General features: G+C 41.1%; 1 protein-coding gene across 4 annotated transcripts in view; it reads left to right on the top strand.

Moving 5' to 3' along the window:
- The window catches only part of BRSK2 (BR serine/threonine kinase 2), a 260,786-nt gene that overhangs the window by 207,308 nt on the left and 37,921 nt on the right, over positions 1–15,557 (top strand). For all 4 annotated transcript variants that reach the window (XM_082270214.1, XM_082270215.1, XM_082270213.1 and 1 more), the window contains exons 11-15: positions 348–445; positions 535–685; positions 2,774–2,834; positions 14,181–14,388; positions 14,824–14,872. In XM_082270214.1, the coding sequence (XP_082126340.1) occupies positions 348–445; positions 535–685; positions 2,774–2,834; positions 14,181–14,388; positions 14,824–14,872 (567 nt within the window). The remainder of the gene's footprint in view (positions 1–347; positions 446–534; positions 686–2,773; positions 2,835–14,180; positions 14,389–14,823; positions 14,873–15,557) is intronic.

Here is a 15,557-nt window from a genome sequence, read left to right as displayed (position 1 = left end):
ATCTGGTGAACTGTCTGGCAAAGCATCCTGGTACTTTAATTTAGCAACAACTTGCAAGCCTCACGTTGCCTACCTCAGGTAGAAGGCAATAAAAATGACATGTGGGTGATGGGAAGAGAGACTTACAGCTGCAGTATGTATCACTATAGGAAGCTTAAAGACTGCTGGGGACAATATATACAGGGAAAGCTGTACAGAGCAAGCAGTGGAATTATGAGAGACAGGAAGAATTACATGCAAGCTCAGACAATAAGCAGATTTAAAAAAGCAGTAGAATCACATTAAGTGTAGAATTAAATTATTACATGCTGGAAGATTTTCTAAAACATTTTCTCCTTGATGATCAGAGAAAACCAGGAGAAGATGATTTATTTCTTGTTACTGGATCGGAAAGAGAGGTATCCCAGCCAAGAGGATGAAGATCTCCCACCCAGGGCAGATATTGGTAGGATTCCTAATCTTCCAACTCCAGATCCAGACTTCAAGTTGTTTCTTTATATATTCAGTCTGACTCCTTGTCTTATTATCTTCTAGATCCTCCTAGGAAGCGTGTTGACTCACCTATGTTGACTCGTCATGGGAAGAGAAGGCCAGAGAGAAAATCTATGGAGGTTCTGAGTGGAACAGATGGAGGCTCACCAGTACCAGCACGCAGGGCAATTGAGATGGCACAGCATGGCCAGAGGTCAGAAACTGTTTGCTTATATGGATATCTGCATATGAAACTTGTAGCATGGGTAATATGATGTAATGTTCTTACATACTTTAGACTTCAAGGGGTTGATTTATCTAAAACTGGAGAGTGCAAAATCTGGTGCAGCTCTGCATAGAAACCAATCAGCTTCCAGGTTTTTTTTTTTGTCAACGCTTAATTGAAGAAGCTAAAGTTAAGCTGATTGGCTACCATGCACAGCTGCACCAGATTTTGCACTCTCCAGTTTTAGTAAATCAATCCAAAACAGTCCAGATTTTGGGAGTCCCAAATTGCAAAGGATTTCATCATATGACTGCAAAGTATGAAAAAATGCAGGAACGTTCTACAATTCTGGTGTGCATCCACAGGATTTTAAAGTCACAGGTCTAACCTAGTGCGAATATGCGATTTGTACACGATGTGAGGCTCCACATAGAGCCTCTGGGATTTAGGAGCCCACTGACAGGTGCTGGAACTGTGTGACAGGTGCTGGAACTGTTTCCATTGTTTCAATGTATACCTGGCCATGGCTCATTTCTATCTAGTTGACATTAACACATAGTAAATAAGTGTTTTTTACTAGTCCAGTAATATAATGGGAAGCTTGAAATGTGGTCTTACGCAGAAGCCCTTTTGTGACTTTGCCTGAGACTGGGTCTAACTGTAACTATATGAAACCCAGCTAACTAAGAAAAAATACCTAAGATATACATGCTTATAGGTGGTACCGTGGACTCTGAGGATAAATTATCCCAGCATAGTTTATATATTTTATTCAGTGGTCGGAGTGTCACTATTGTGGTCAAAAGGGTAAATGAGGCCCAACATGGAATCCCCATCACCCACCCATCCTCTTTGCTCCCTGACAGTCTGAACGGCCAGCTTGTATAGTAGAAACACACAGAAAAAACCCGGCGCTAAGAGCTAACACATCTAGAGACCAGAAGACTGATTGAAACAGTAGAAATGGTAATAAATAAAATTGAACATTAATCTCGTCAGAGGTGCAGCTGTCCCACACTCAGTCCCAATGAGATAAGCTACACAAACAACAAAAATGGTTTGCTCTTACAGTAGCACTGCCTGCCCACAGTAAAGTTCAAATTACAAATGTCTCATAGGCAGGGAGTTCCAGGTTTTATTTATGTGAACCAACTCATGCCCTTAAAGTACAGGTAAACCTTGAAATACCTTGTATACCCCTTTTCCCATCTGCTGTACCCAAAGACAGACCTCAGATATGCAACAGAGTCTTGGGCTCTCCCATTAATTTCTTTTAGTGCTTGTAGTCATATTTTTTCAGCTTTGGAGGAATTTCCAGTAACCTCCTGTCTCAGAGGACAACAGGAAGTGAGAGGAAATCTGTTCAAAGTAGAGGGCATCGCCTTTTAGATTGTGACCCCTTTCAAATATTATCATTATTATTCAGGATTGCTCCAGCAGTTTAGATAACATTTTACCAGATTTGATTTCCCCTCCCCTCCCGTTCTAGCGACAGCTGTAAAATTCTGTTTTTCCTGTCACGTTCTTTCTCAATGGTAGCAGTCCTCAGGACAAAGAGAGGGTAAATATGTCAAGTGGGGCCAAAGACAGAGGCAATACAAACATGACAGGGGTTCTAACATTTCCCTGCTCTAGTCAAACTGCTCTAGCAAAACTAAGTAAAGAAACCATTTATTTTGTAATCCAGGTATTTATATAGTGCCAATAGTTTATGCAGTGCAGCTTTACATATTGTACGTTCTTGTCAGTCCCTGTCCTCAAAGTGCTTACACACTAAGGTCCATAACTCTCATGTATACATACACGCATACTAGGACCAATTCACACAAGGGGCAATATACCTACCAGCGTGCCCTTGGAGTGTGGGAGGAACCCAAAATATCCGGATGAAAGCCACAAAAGCAGGGAGAACATGAAAACTTCTTGCAGCTGGGGTCCTGGCCAGAACTGTAATGTGTAAGGCAGAAGTACTAACCACTAATCCATTGTATTTTGCTAGCTAATGGTGGTAAATCAAATTGCACATGTCAAAAATACAGTTAAACTCACAATACTAAAAACAATATGTTCTTCCAGGTCGCGATCCATCAGTGGTGCATCTTCAGGACTTTCCACCAGTCCGATCAGTAGTCCCAGGGTAAGTCTTTTTAACCCTTTATCCCAACCCCAGTTTACCCCCTCCAACCCCTTCCTCCCAGTATTTGGGTAAAAGACAGGATGATAGATCTTCCTGAGACTACCCTGTGCTGCATGTAAGTGCAGTTTCATTTTAAAATTATAGGGGCCTTTTTTCATTTGCCGTGTTTTTGTTAATCTGCTTTATTACATGCATTAACTGGCTATTTGTATGTTTGACATGGTAATAAACCTATGCACAGATGCAGATGATGCCTGATTAGTTAAATTTGAACTTGGTTATACACTAAAGTTTAAAAAAACTGTATAAATGTGATCATCACATTTACCATGTTTGAGATGCTTATATGAGACCATATGGGGGATGAGTGAAATGAGTGAATGGGAGGGTCTCCACTTTCCCATTCAACATGCAATGATACGTAAAATATTTCATAATTTTTGAAGTTTCTACTAAAAAAAGCAGAATAGTTCCAAATACCCTTGGAAGGGTAATATGTCTAAAGTGGAATGATGAGGGGTTCACCTATTATGGAGGATAATTAATTTTTGATTAAAAAGGAATACCTCTTAAAGGGTATGTACACAATAATGCCTCATATACATCAGCCATTTTTTCCCGCAGCGATAAATCCTGGCGTTTTCAGGCGATTGGGACTCTTAGGTGCAGTGTCTAGCCTCACTGCTTGCGGCCTATTAAAATCTATGACAGCTTGAATATACAGCGGCTGGACACTGTACTGAGCAGTAGTTGTATTCAGGGCCATATGCATTCAGAGAGGTATGCTGAATTCCTGTGTCCAGGGCATACATCCCTGAATACGTACGACCCCAAATGTGAAAACTGCTTGGTACAGTGTCCAACCGCTTCCAGACACTGCGTATTTCAGCCTTTCATTGATTTTGATAGGCTGCTGGCAATGCTACAACTGTTCAGATATTAACCCGCACTAAGCATATACAGCAATACAAAAACAATGTGCAGCTGCTGTTCACCAAGTAAAAAAACTCAGAAATATATATAGGTGATAATAACAGCGCTTGCCCCTCACAATCCTTTAAAAAAATACAACAATAACAATCATATAAAAATTATTAAATAAAGTGTTCTTGTGTAAAAAAAATTCATTAACATCAATAAAGTGCTTAAGTGTTCCAAAAAGTCTCATAAAATTTCTGATCAAAGTGCTAAAAGTGCTCTAAGAATCCACAAAATGTGCTAAAATGCTTCAAATAAAAAGTGCTGAGGTGCTTCAGGACAGATCACGCGGTGCATGGTGCCTTGCTCCCCTCCTGTATCCCCACTCACCAGAAATAATAGACCCTCAGCTATTTCAGTCTGGGGGTCAGTAAGGCTTTTAGCTGCTGAGATGGAAGCCAATTCACCACTGTACACAGGCTTGTTATAGGATCTTTGGGGGACACAAATGAAATGAACAGGTACCATAGTGAAGCCCGTTTTGTAAAAATATATTGCGCAAATAAAATATTACTTACAAGAAGTAAAGAGATTACAGCTTGTAGCAGAACATCGAGGCTCTTCCGGGAACGCCGTCTGGCATGCGTTCCAGAAATGGTTCAGCGTAACCTGAAATATGCCAGCGCGTTTTGCCCCACCCTCCAGGGCGTCATCAAAGGACATATGGGGGGCGAAATGCATTGACGTATTTCTGGTTATGCTGAACCATTGATGTCACTTCCTGTCCTCCGTGGAACGCATGCCAGACAGCGTTCCAGGAAGAGTCTCCATGTAAATCTGTAATCGCTTTACTTCTTGTAAGTTACATTTTATTTGCGCAATACATTTTTTTTCAAAGCTGGCTTCACTATGGTACCTGTTTGTTTAGTTTGAGTCCCCAAAGATCCTATAACAAGCCGGTGTACAGTGGTGGTGTGGCGGTATCCAGCAAGTGAATTGGCTTCCATCTCAGCAGCTATAAGCCTTACTGACCCCCACACTGAAATAGCTGAGGGTCCATTATTTCTGGTGAGTGGGGATGCAGTAGGGGAGCGAGGCACCATGCACCGCGTGTACCTGAAGAACCTCAGCACTTTTTTTATTTGAAGCACTTTAGCACATTTTGTGGATTCTTTGGAGTACTTTTAGCACCTTGAGCAGCATATTTATGAGACTTTTCGGAACACTTAATCACTTTATTGATGTTAAAATTTTTTTTCACATGAACACTTTATTGAATAATTTTTATATTATTGTTATTGTTATATTTTTTATAAGATTGTGAGGGCAAGTGCTATTATTAACACTTATATAATGCCACACCTTTGCCTCCCAGGCCTGTGAAAAAAACAGGATTAGACGCTTGCTGGCAAGATAATTAATTTTCTCTTTTGATTTTGGTCTATTCTATATGCCATTGAAAGCACAATTGATCCTGCCAGAAATCTAGTGGACTCATAACTTCCCGCCATTGCTGAACTAAAATCCTAAACATTTTTATCAGCCATTCCTAATTCATTTTGTGGACTGCAGAACCCCTCTACACTTTGTTATGGAGAAGAGAAGAGCGGGTGGTGTTCTATAGTCTTAGCACACCTCTAGGATGACAATGCTGCTTCACGGTAGGACAGGAAGCATGTTCCTAACAGAACAATTAGGTTAAAATAAAGAAAAAATAATATTTAAAAAAGAAAATGAACACAGTCACCAAATCTATGGACTGGAAAGTGGAAGAAAACCTTTACTGAGAGAAAAATTTAAATTTTTTTCTTCAGAGAATGCTTGTTTCCTGGCTGTCACGGATTCAGTAAAAGTATGCAGATCAGGTTTTCTGACTTCACTTGCTTCTTTTATCAAAACAAAAGACAAAGACAACAAAAACAAAAACAACATATAAAAAAGACAGTTGGGACTTTGAATGAGGCAAAATCCATCTAGGGCTCAATGTCTCCATCCCTATCAGGTATATTGGAGGGGAGGGAGATAAAATGGGTAACTGGAAGGATATAATGGATTCAGCATATTGGGTATAATACAGTGCTTTGCGAAAGTATTCGGCCCCCTTGAACTTTGCGACCTTTTGCCACATTTCAGGCTTCAAACATAAAGATATAAAACTGTAATTTTCTGTGAAGAATCAACAAGTGGGACACAATCATGAAGTGGAACGAAATTTATTGGATATTTCAAACTTTTTTAACAAATAAAAAACTGAAAAATTGGGCGTGCAAAATTATTCAGCCCCCTTAAGTTAATACTTTGTAGCGCCACCTTTTGCTGCGATTACAGCTGTAAGTCGATTGGGGTATGTCTCTATCAGTTTTGCACATCGAGAGACTGAAATTTTTGCCCATTCCTCCTTGCAAAACAGCTCGAGCTCAGTGAGGTTGGATGGAGAGCGTTTGTGAACAGCAGTTTTCAGTTCTTTCCACAGATTCTCGATTGGATTCAGGTCTTGACTTTGACTTGGCCATTCTAACACCTGGATATGTTTATTTGTGAACCATTCCATTGTAGATTTTGCTTTATGTTTTGGATCATTGTCTAGTTGGAAGACAAATCTCCGTCCCAGTCTCAGGTCTTTTGCAGACTCCATCAGGTTTTCTTCCAGAATGGTTCTGTATTTGGCTCCATCCATCTTCCCATCAATTTTAACCATCTTCCCTGTCCCTGCTGAAGAAAATCAGGCCCAAACCATGATGCTGCCATCACCATGTTTGACAGTGGGGATGGTGTGTTCAGGGTGATGAGCTGTGTTGCTTTTACGCCAAACATAACTTTTTGTATTGTTGCCAAAAAGTTCAATTTTGGTTTCATCTGACCAGAGCACCTTCTTCCACATGTTTGGTGTGTCTCCCAGGTGGCTTGTGGCAAACTTTAAACAACACTTTTTATGGATATCTTTAAGAAATGGCTTTCTTCTTGCCACTCTTCCATAAAGGCCAGATTTGTGCAGTATACGACTGATTGTTGTCCTATGGACAGAGTCTCCCACCTCAGCTGTAGATCTCTGCAGTTCATCCAGAGTGATCATGGGCCTCTTGGCTGCATCTCTGATCAGTCTTCTCCTTGTATGAGCTGAAAGTTTAGAGGGACGGCCAGGTCTTCGTAGATTTGCAGTGGTCTGATACTCCTTCCATTTCAATATTATCGCTTGCACAGTGCTCCTTGGGATGTTTAAAGCTTGGGAAATCTTTTTGTATCTTATTGTATCCAAATCCGGCTTTAAACTTCTCCACAACAGTATCTCGGACCTGCCTGGTGTGTTCCTTGTTCTTCATGCTCTCTGCGCTTTAAACGGACCTCTGAGACTATCACAGTTCAGGTGCATTTATACGGAAACTTGATTACACACAGGTGGATTCTATTTATCATCATTAGTCATTTAGGTCAACATTGGATCATTCAGAGATCCTCACTGAACTTCTGGAGAGAGTTTGCTGCACTGAAAGTAAAGGGGCTGAATAATTTTGCATGCCCAATTTTTCAGTTTTTTATTTGTTAACATAGTTTGAAATATCCAATAAATTTAGTTCCACTTCATGATTATGTCCCACTTGTTGTTGATTCTTCACAAAAAATTACAGTTTTATATCTTTATGTTTGAAGCCTGAAATGTGGTAAAAGTTCGCAAAGTTCAAGGGGGCCGAATACTTTTGCAAGGCACTGTATGTAAACATGGGTATATTGATAAATATTTATATCATTATTACTCTTAAAAAAGCCGATAACCCAGTATTCTTGATATGGTAGAACTTGCTTCTTGTTCAGGCGTTATTAATGCCAGAGTCAGCAAAGCAAATAGCATTTTCTGAAGGATGTTGGTCTACAGATATCTCCCAATACAGGTTTCCTCTCCATCATCCTTTCTGCTCTCTGTGAATGCAATAGACGTTCACTGGCTCAATAGCTCAGGCTGCATCTGTATCTGTGTCCTAGGTTTATGTGTGTGTGGTGAGTATGCATTGTGCAGGATGTGGCAGATGCTGGATAATGTGAACATATATTCAATTCATTAAACATTCTGAGTGCACTTCTAAAGGGGATCTGTAAAGTGAGGCGGCTATACCTTAGATCTTTAATAGGCAAGGTTCTCCATGTAGTCCTGTTTGGCTATGGTTTTCTGTATACCTTCAAATTTTCTAGTATTTACTGAGCTCGATGTCTTTTTATTCTGAAATACTCTAATATCTTACAATTAGAAAAAAAGAATGTGCAGTGGTTGCCCAAAGCAACTTACCAGCTATCAGTTGTCTGCTGATGCAGAATTATTAGAGATAATTCTGAAATGCGATTGGCTGGTTTATCCATCAGCTTTGTCTTTTCTATTCCTGCAATTTATTTCTAAAAATCTGTGCCTTATCTATGCTATTAGAGGGTAAAAAAAAATCACACTTGTCACTTTCGGAGGGTTGTGGATGGGATGTGCTGTTAGAGTTACCAGGCAAAGGTACCCATAGGCAAATGCTGACTTTTTTTTAGCATTGTCATATATGGTTTAGCAGATTATTTTTATCATTGCCATAGATTTAGCTTTAAAAACAGTAATCCATAGTGACCAATCGGCATCCATCTATTCTTCTATCTTCAGCAAGGAATTGGTATTGGTTGTTATGGGTTACTGCACTGTATTTCCATTTTTTGCAGTCAAAATAGAAAACTATACAACATGTATGTTATGTCTTCCTAAAAATAATTTAAAAAATATTTTCTACATTTAGATGTGTTTGGGCAGACTGCAAGCTACTCTGATCAATTTAAAAGTGAGTCTGTCCCCAGACAAAGACTGTGGACAAACTGAGGTTGATTTACTAAAACCAGAGAGTGAAAAATCTGGTGCAGCTGTGCATGGTAGCCAATCAGCTTCTAACTTCAGCTTGTTTAATTTAGGCCCCTTTCACCCTTGTGCAACCTAAAAGTCAAGCGATTTTACCACATTTTTTTTTAAACGCAATTTTGACTGGAATTGAAGCAATGCCTATGTCTATAGACCTCAAAACGTCTTAAAATCGGACTAAAGTAGTGCAGGGACTACTTTGAATTTGCACAGATAAGAATGGTACTCATTGAAAATCATGGAGTACAACTTGCCATGCGACTTTGCAGTCCCAAGTCGCAGGACAATTCGCACAAGTGTGAAAGGGGCCTAAGCTAAAAACCCCGGAAGCTGGTTGGTTTCTATGCAGAGCTGCAACAGATTTTGCACTCTCAAGTTTTAGTAAATCAACCCCACTGCATTGCACACATATGCAACAGCAGGGCAGATGGGCCGCATAAATGTGTTGCTATCATATTGTGGGGCACACTCTATAGGTGCCCCCAGAACCGTGACCAAGCTACCACTGGCAGCTCACAGCTAACTACTGTTTATTGCATGCTGGTAGGTGCAGCTTCAGATGATGTCAGCACTGTGCATCCAATCAAAGTGGCTAGATTGTGAGTCCTGCTTACTGGCCCCCATTGTTATACCCCATTTAAAATGCTAGCTCTATCCAACGTCACAGGGTAAACCTACAACAGAGAAGCCCATCTTCTAGATATTTAATCTTTTGTTAGGACAGGAAGTCTTCTAATCTGGTTTACAACTGATAATGAGAACTGCCAGCACAGGACAGTCAGGATTAATTACTGTAAACATTAAGCAAGCAGTCTGTATTCAGTACATTCATCCATGGGTGCATACTGTCTTAACTGTTAGTAGCATTAGGTGCCCCATCCAGGTTTCAGCCTCTCATAGTTTTACAGGCTGCGAACAGTGGGGGTAGACTGTGCTCCTGTGCCTTCTAAGTCTGCGTGTGGATGTGGGTGCAGGAATCGCAGCAATTCTCTCACCCGCAACCACCCGCATTGAAAACGCGCTGCTCTTAGGAGACCCGTGGGGCTGCCATTCATTCTGAATGGCAGTCCAACGCATCTTAACCCCAGCGCATTTATGGGTGCGGGAACCGCAGGGAAATCACATTTTTTTTGTGGAAATGCAGGCACGGCAGCCTATTCATATTCATATGTGGGCCGCAAAAACGCTAAGGTGTAAATCTGGCGTTAACACCCAGTGCGCATGGGGGCCTTATTGAGTTAGAATGCTTGAAGACATCTAGTCTGGCTGTTTACTGGCTGTTGTTTTGCATATGGTGTAAATGTTAATTACAATTCTGTCACCTTTAAAGTGCACTCAGAATGTGTTATAATACACAAGTGATATTAACTTTATGTCTTATATTCTTCTGGACTTCATGAGCAGTAATGCCATCACTTATGTCAAGGGTCTCATAAATAAATACAGAATGTGTGTTGCCTATAGCAATCAATTAGGATCTCCTTCACTGCTACAGGCAACAACTCTACAATCCTCTAATGCAGTTAGGCCCATTCTGATCTCCTTTCTTAGGTGGAAGTGTACCATGAAAGTAGTTCATTTAGATGAACTCTTCTGACAAACAAGCTGCTAAAAGAAAAGGATACTTGTGTATTATAAGAAATGATGACTCCCATTCTGTAAGGCCATAAGGATAACAGAGGTCATCAATTTATGTCATTTATTCTCCTTTCCTGTGATTTTATACAATTGTGGGTGACTTCTGATATCCTTGGTGCTTGATCTATGTATACGATTCACATGATCCAGCAATGCCGGCTTAGTCTAATACGTATTCTGGGTAATACCATTATCCATGCTTCTGGTTTCCTATAGTGCGCTTTTAATAAATCTACATGCAACATTTTGACATTATTTATGTATCAATGCATACACTCAGCAAACCTTGCTTCTTTATTATCTAAAAATGACAAACTTCAATACTTGCCTTAAGGTGTATCTATTATTTATGTAGACTTTAGAAGCCATGACCCTATCTTTATAAATATATTCACCTACTGGTGAAATCTCATGAGAGGGCTTCCATTGCTGATCTACAAAATCCTAGGCACCTATACTGTCATTCTGATTCTCTAATGGCTTTTTCCACTGCATGGAACCAAACGGTTCGGCTCGCTTTTGTGCTTTTCCACTGCTGGTACCGCATGGTACGGTGTAGGAACGGTTCGGTACGGTACGGTGGCGCTTTTCCACTGCATGGAACCGAACGGTACGGCTCTCAAAAACAGTACCTACTCGATTGTGGTTCCAACAGGTACCATACCCGGTACCATATCCCACAATCCTTTGCATGCAGTCACTACTAGCCACTGATTGGTCAGAGAATCCCACCCACCCCATTGTTATCCCACCCACTTAACTTTAGTACTACTTTAGTGGAAAAGCAAACCATACCGTACCGTACTGAACCGTTCCAACACCGCACCATGCTGTACCAGCAGTGGAAAAGCAAACCGGGCCAAGCTTTGCCGGCACATTTCTTATATTACTGTAAAAGCAATTGTTAATTATTGATTTGGAACAGCAGGGGTTTCAATAGTTAGACTGCTTTTAGGAGGGCAAGTAGAAAGTCGTTGGTGTCTCTAACGTGTTCACTACAGTTGTGTAAAAAATTAAGTATACCCAATGGAAATGGTTGACTTTTTCAACCTATTTGAACAGGCATACATTAGATCCTACAGATATGTTTGAAAATAAAACAAAAAAAAATAATAAAAAATCAATGGATGTAATGATGCACTGTGGAAAAATAAAGTACACCCTCGTTATTAACAGCTACTATTGCCTCTTTTGGGTAAAAAGACTTCTTGTTGGCATTGTGTATAACTGGCCACCTGTCTCTGAACTGAGACAATCGTGCAAAATTCCTTTAGTTGTAAAAGGTTTATGAGTTTCTTTCAATGGAAATCAAATCAGGGCATTGACTATGGCAGTGCTTCTTTTTGAGCCATTTCTTGGTGGATTTTCTGATGTGTTTTATCATGTTTCTGGTTCAACTTTTGGACAACTTTTGGACAAATAGTCAACTTTTGCACAAATGGCCTCACATTCTCATCGGCACATTTTGATATGATGCAAAATGTTTGATTGAACACAAACTGCCCAGGCTTTGAAGCAATAAAGCAATCCCAAAAACCTTAAAGTGGTATTAAAGCTTACTTATTTTTAAAAATAACAAACATGTTATACTTAACTGCTCTGTGCAGTGGTTTTGCACAGAGCAGCTCTAATCCTCTTCTTTTGGGGTCCCCCGCCAGCGCTCCTGGCTCCTTCCCCTCGAGCAGTGCCCCCAGAGAAAACTGCTTGCTCTGGGGGCACCGCTGCGTGCTTGCTCCCGAGCCGCTGCTCTATATGTCTCATGTGTCTGAGCTCTGCCCCCCATTCTCTCCTCATTGTTTTACTGGTTGTGATTAACAGCTTTGGGTCAGTCAATGAGGAGGGAGAGTCCTGGGACAGCCAAGGCTATCATGAACATCACTGGATCGGGGGGAACTCAAGCAGGGATTTGGGGGGGGGGGGGTTACTACACACAGAAGGTTTTTTACCTTCATGCATAGAATGACATATTAGGGTTTATTTACGTAAGGCAATAGGCTATTTACTTTGCAAAGCAATTTTCCCTTTGATTAGTAAATGCAGTAAAAATTCAGTTTGCAAAGAATTTCAAAAACTGTATTTTTGCTTGCACATGATTGGATTGTGGGCATCAGCAGAGCTTCATATCATTCAGCAAGCTTTTAAGCTCCGTTCACATGTAGGCGTTTTGGGGCGTTTTTGGGGAGTTTTTCTGCTCTAGGATCAGCTCTCAAAACGCCCAACAAGACAAATTCTATTCATTTCAATGGCCCCTGTTCACATCTGAGCGTTTTGACGCTGTGAGCAAAATGCCCAATGCTCAAAAAAGTACATGAGCTTCTTTTTGGGCAGATTACAGGCGTTTTCCATTGGTCTCTATTCAATCTAAAAACGCCTGTAAAAACGCCTGTAAATCGCGGTAAAAATCACGGTAAAAATCGCGCGAAAACGCTATGCTCAGGTGTGAACGTAGCCTTAAGAAAAAATTCCCTTGCAAGGTGAACGGCCTATTTGGCTTTAAGCAAGAGTATCGGAATGGCAGCTATGCAGCTAGTATTTTTGGAAGTCTGCAAAGGAAGCCTCTATGTTTCTCTTACAAGTTTACTATAAGTTGTTTTAGGCCAGTTTAGCTTCCAGGTTTGTTTTTTTCTTTTTTTGTGGCATATAGCAGGTTAGATCATCTATCTGCTACCCTGGCTGTCTGTTCACAGAAACGGTTATTGTTAGAAGGTCTTATTAAATATAGAAAGTAGAAGATTAGAAGTGGGTGTCCACAAATATGCTAGATGATTAGAAACTCCACTAAGTAGATCTTGTGGTCCAATAGCTAAGGGAATGAAAGAACTAGGCTGGACACTTGAAGGACCAGTGTCCACCCAACACTGAACCCATCACCTCCGAGTGATACTCTGCCTGTAAGAAAAAGTGGGTTCTAATAGAGAAAAAAATAGCCTAAATTATTTTTTGGTGTGGACACTGCAACATCAAGGACCAAGAAAGGGAGTGAGGTTTGCTGATTTAACCCATTTTCTCTGGTGATGCTATAATAACTGTGCTTAAAGGCTTAGCATTTTCTGTTGCTACTGAACTGCTCTCTGGTTCTGGCTGCTCTTTGGGATTTGCTTCTAACATGCATGTCTTTTTTTCTTTTTTTCATTCTTTGGTCCACATTGTTGGCTGCTATCTTTCCTTCCATCTGACCCTACGCACCCATAATTGACCGCGCCAATACCTTCCTCCGTCCATGGCTGCTTGGCTCTTATATTCATGTGTGGTTGATCTGCAATTTTTCAATATGTGTGCATGTGTTACCCTTTCTTCTGCATATATGTATTGCTGGAATCATGCTTCCTTTCAACTGGCATTTATTCTCCGGCATTTATTACTCTCTGTCAATCTACATTTCCAAATGAATCATTCCTCACGTTGCTTTGTGTATTTTTCTATCCCCCTATCTCATTCCATCAACCTGTATTCTTATTTGTGTGCTTTTCAATATCCACGTGACTTACTCTTCCCTCTATTATTGCTGTATTATTTTTTTGTTGGGTTCTCTGGTATCCCACTTTATTCTCTATCTTTCTATTTGCCCGTTTCTCTTGCTTTCCTTACTGCTTTTTCACTCACAGCCAATAAGGAGGTTTTTTGCCCTCCCCCAGCCCCCTACCCCACCCTCTTCTCCTCATCCCACAAAGACCTCTGATTCTTCAGGGCATAATGATTGCCCTCTTGGTCATCCCAAAACCCATACCTTCCCACCTAAGCCCAGGTCTTCAGAGAAACCACTTCAGACCACCCGGTCCAACCCACTTCCTGCCTCAAACTCCCCAACTGTCCCCCCGCGGGCCCCTAATTCTCCCGCTGGGCACAATGCTTGCCGAACAGCAACCAAACTGCCCGCATCTGATCTGGCCCCCAAATCTGTACCCCTTATACAGGTTACCCCTCATCCGTCACCCCGTGGCAGTCCCCTCCCTACTCCCAAGGGAACGCCTGTGCACACGCCTAAGGAAAGTCCAGCAGGCACCCCTTCACCAACCCCACCATCCAGTCCAAGCATTGGTGGGATGCCCTGGAGAACAAGACTGAACTCTATCAAGAATAATTTCCTGGGGTCACCAAGATTCCACCGTCGCAAGCTGCAAGGTAAGAAAGACTTATTAGAATATCAGAATAAATTGGGTGTGGGTTTGTGGCTATTTACTCTAGATAAGAATTTCATTGTTCGGCTTCTGTATAGAATTGGTAAAGAAGTGCAAAAAGTGCTTTGTTTACAACCTTTATAACAACTGTGTGTTGAGGGCAGGGACTGAGGGACTGATGTGAATGTACAATATGTGTGTAAAGCGCAGAGTAAATTGACAGCGCTATATAAGTACTTGTAATAATTCAATAAATAAACTGTTGTTATGCCACGGTTCTCAAATTGCTGGTCTGAAGTAAAATATGAAAATATAATGACCATTGCATAATGGCACTCATTTGCCATTGATACTGAATTTAGATGTGATTTGTCTGTGATGAGAGAAAAATTAGATTATATTATCTATTATTAATAACAATCTTTTGATATGTGTTCAGTTCCCACAGCTGATGAAATGACCAACTTGACACCGGAGTCATCTCCAGAGTAAGTATTGTTCACTGTGCCAATAAATGCTATCACATACCCTATTCCATTACTGCTTTTAAAGGAATACTGTGTTCTAGAATCCTGAATATCATTAGTTCTATTTTAATTTATCTTACACAACTGTAATTTAAAGAGTTCCAGTCACCTCCAAAATGTGTAGCTGCTGACTTTTCAAAAACAGCCGCTCACCTGTCCCAGGATCCAGCAGTGAGCTCACCCCAGTCGGTCTCACCCACTGTCTTTGGTCCCCGGAGCTGGCATCTTCACTATGGGCACCCAGCTGTGACAGCTTGCGGCTTCACAGCCGGTGCCCACTGTGCAGACGCAAGTCGCACTGGGCATCGTGAGTGGTGGATGCACTCTTTTGGGACCTGTCAGTGTCCCAGAAGGCTGCAGGGGGGAGGGAGGGAGGAAGGAGAACTTCCTTTGCCGAGCGCCGCGGTGCTCGGAACGGAAGTGGGAAGCAGGTACCTGTCAAAATCGGGTAAACGCCCCCCCCGCTCCTCAAAAGTGGCATTTGTTTAAGAGGAGTGGGGAACAAGTCCCTAAAGCAGAACTTCCCCTTTTTGGTGGAACTCTGCTTTAAATGGTGAAATTGGGCATTAGTTCATCATGTCTGTTATTCACTTCCAGTCTTGACCAATCCTGACATTTTTTCACATTAATGGTAAAATCAGCATTC

This window comes from Pelophylax lessonae, assembly GCF_965119305.1.
Source record: "Pelophylax lessonae genome assembly, chromosome: 10".
Taxonomy (NCBI): Eukaryota; Metazoa; Chordata; class Amphibia; order Anura; family Ranidae; genus Pelophylax; species Pelophylax lessonae.
The sequence above is the reverse complement of the archived record's forward strand: the minus strand, read 5'-3'. Positions and strand labels throughout refer to the sequence as shown.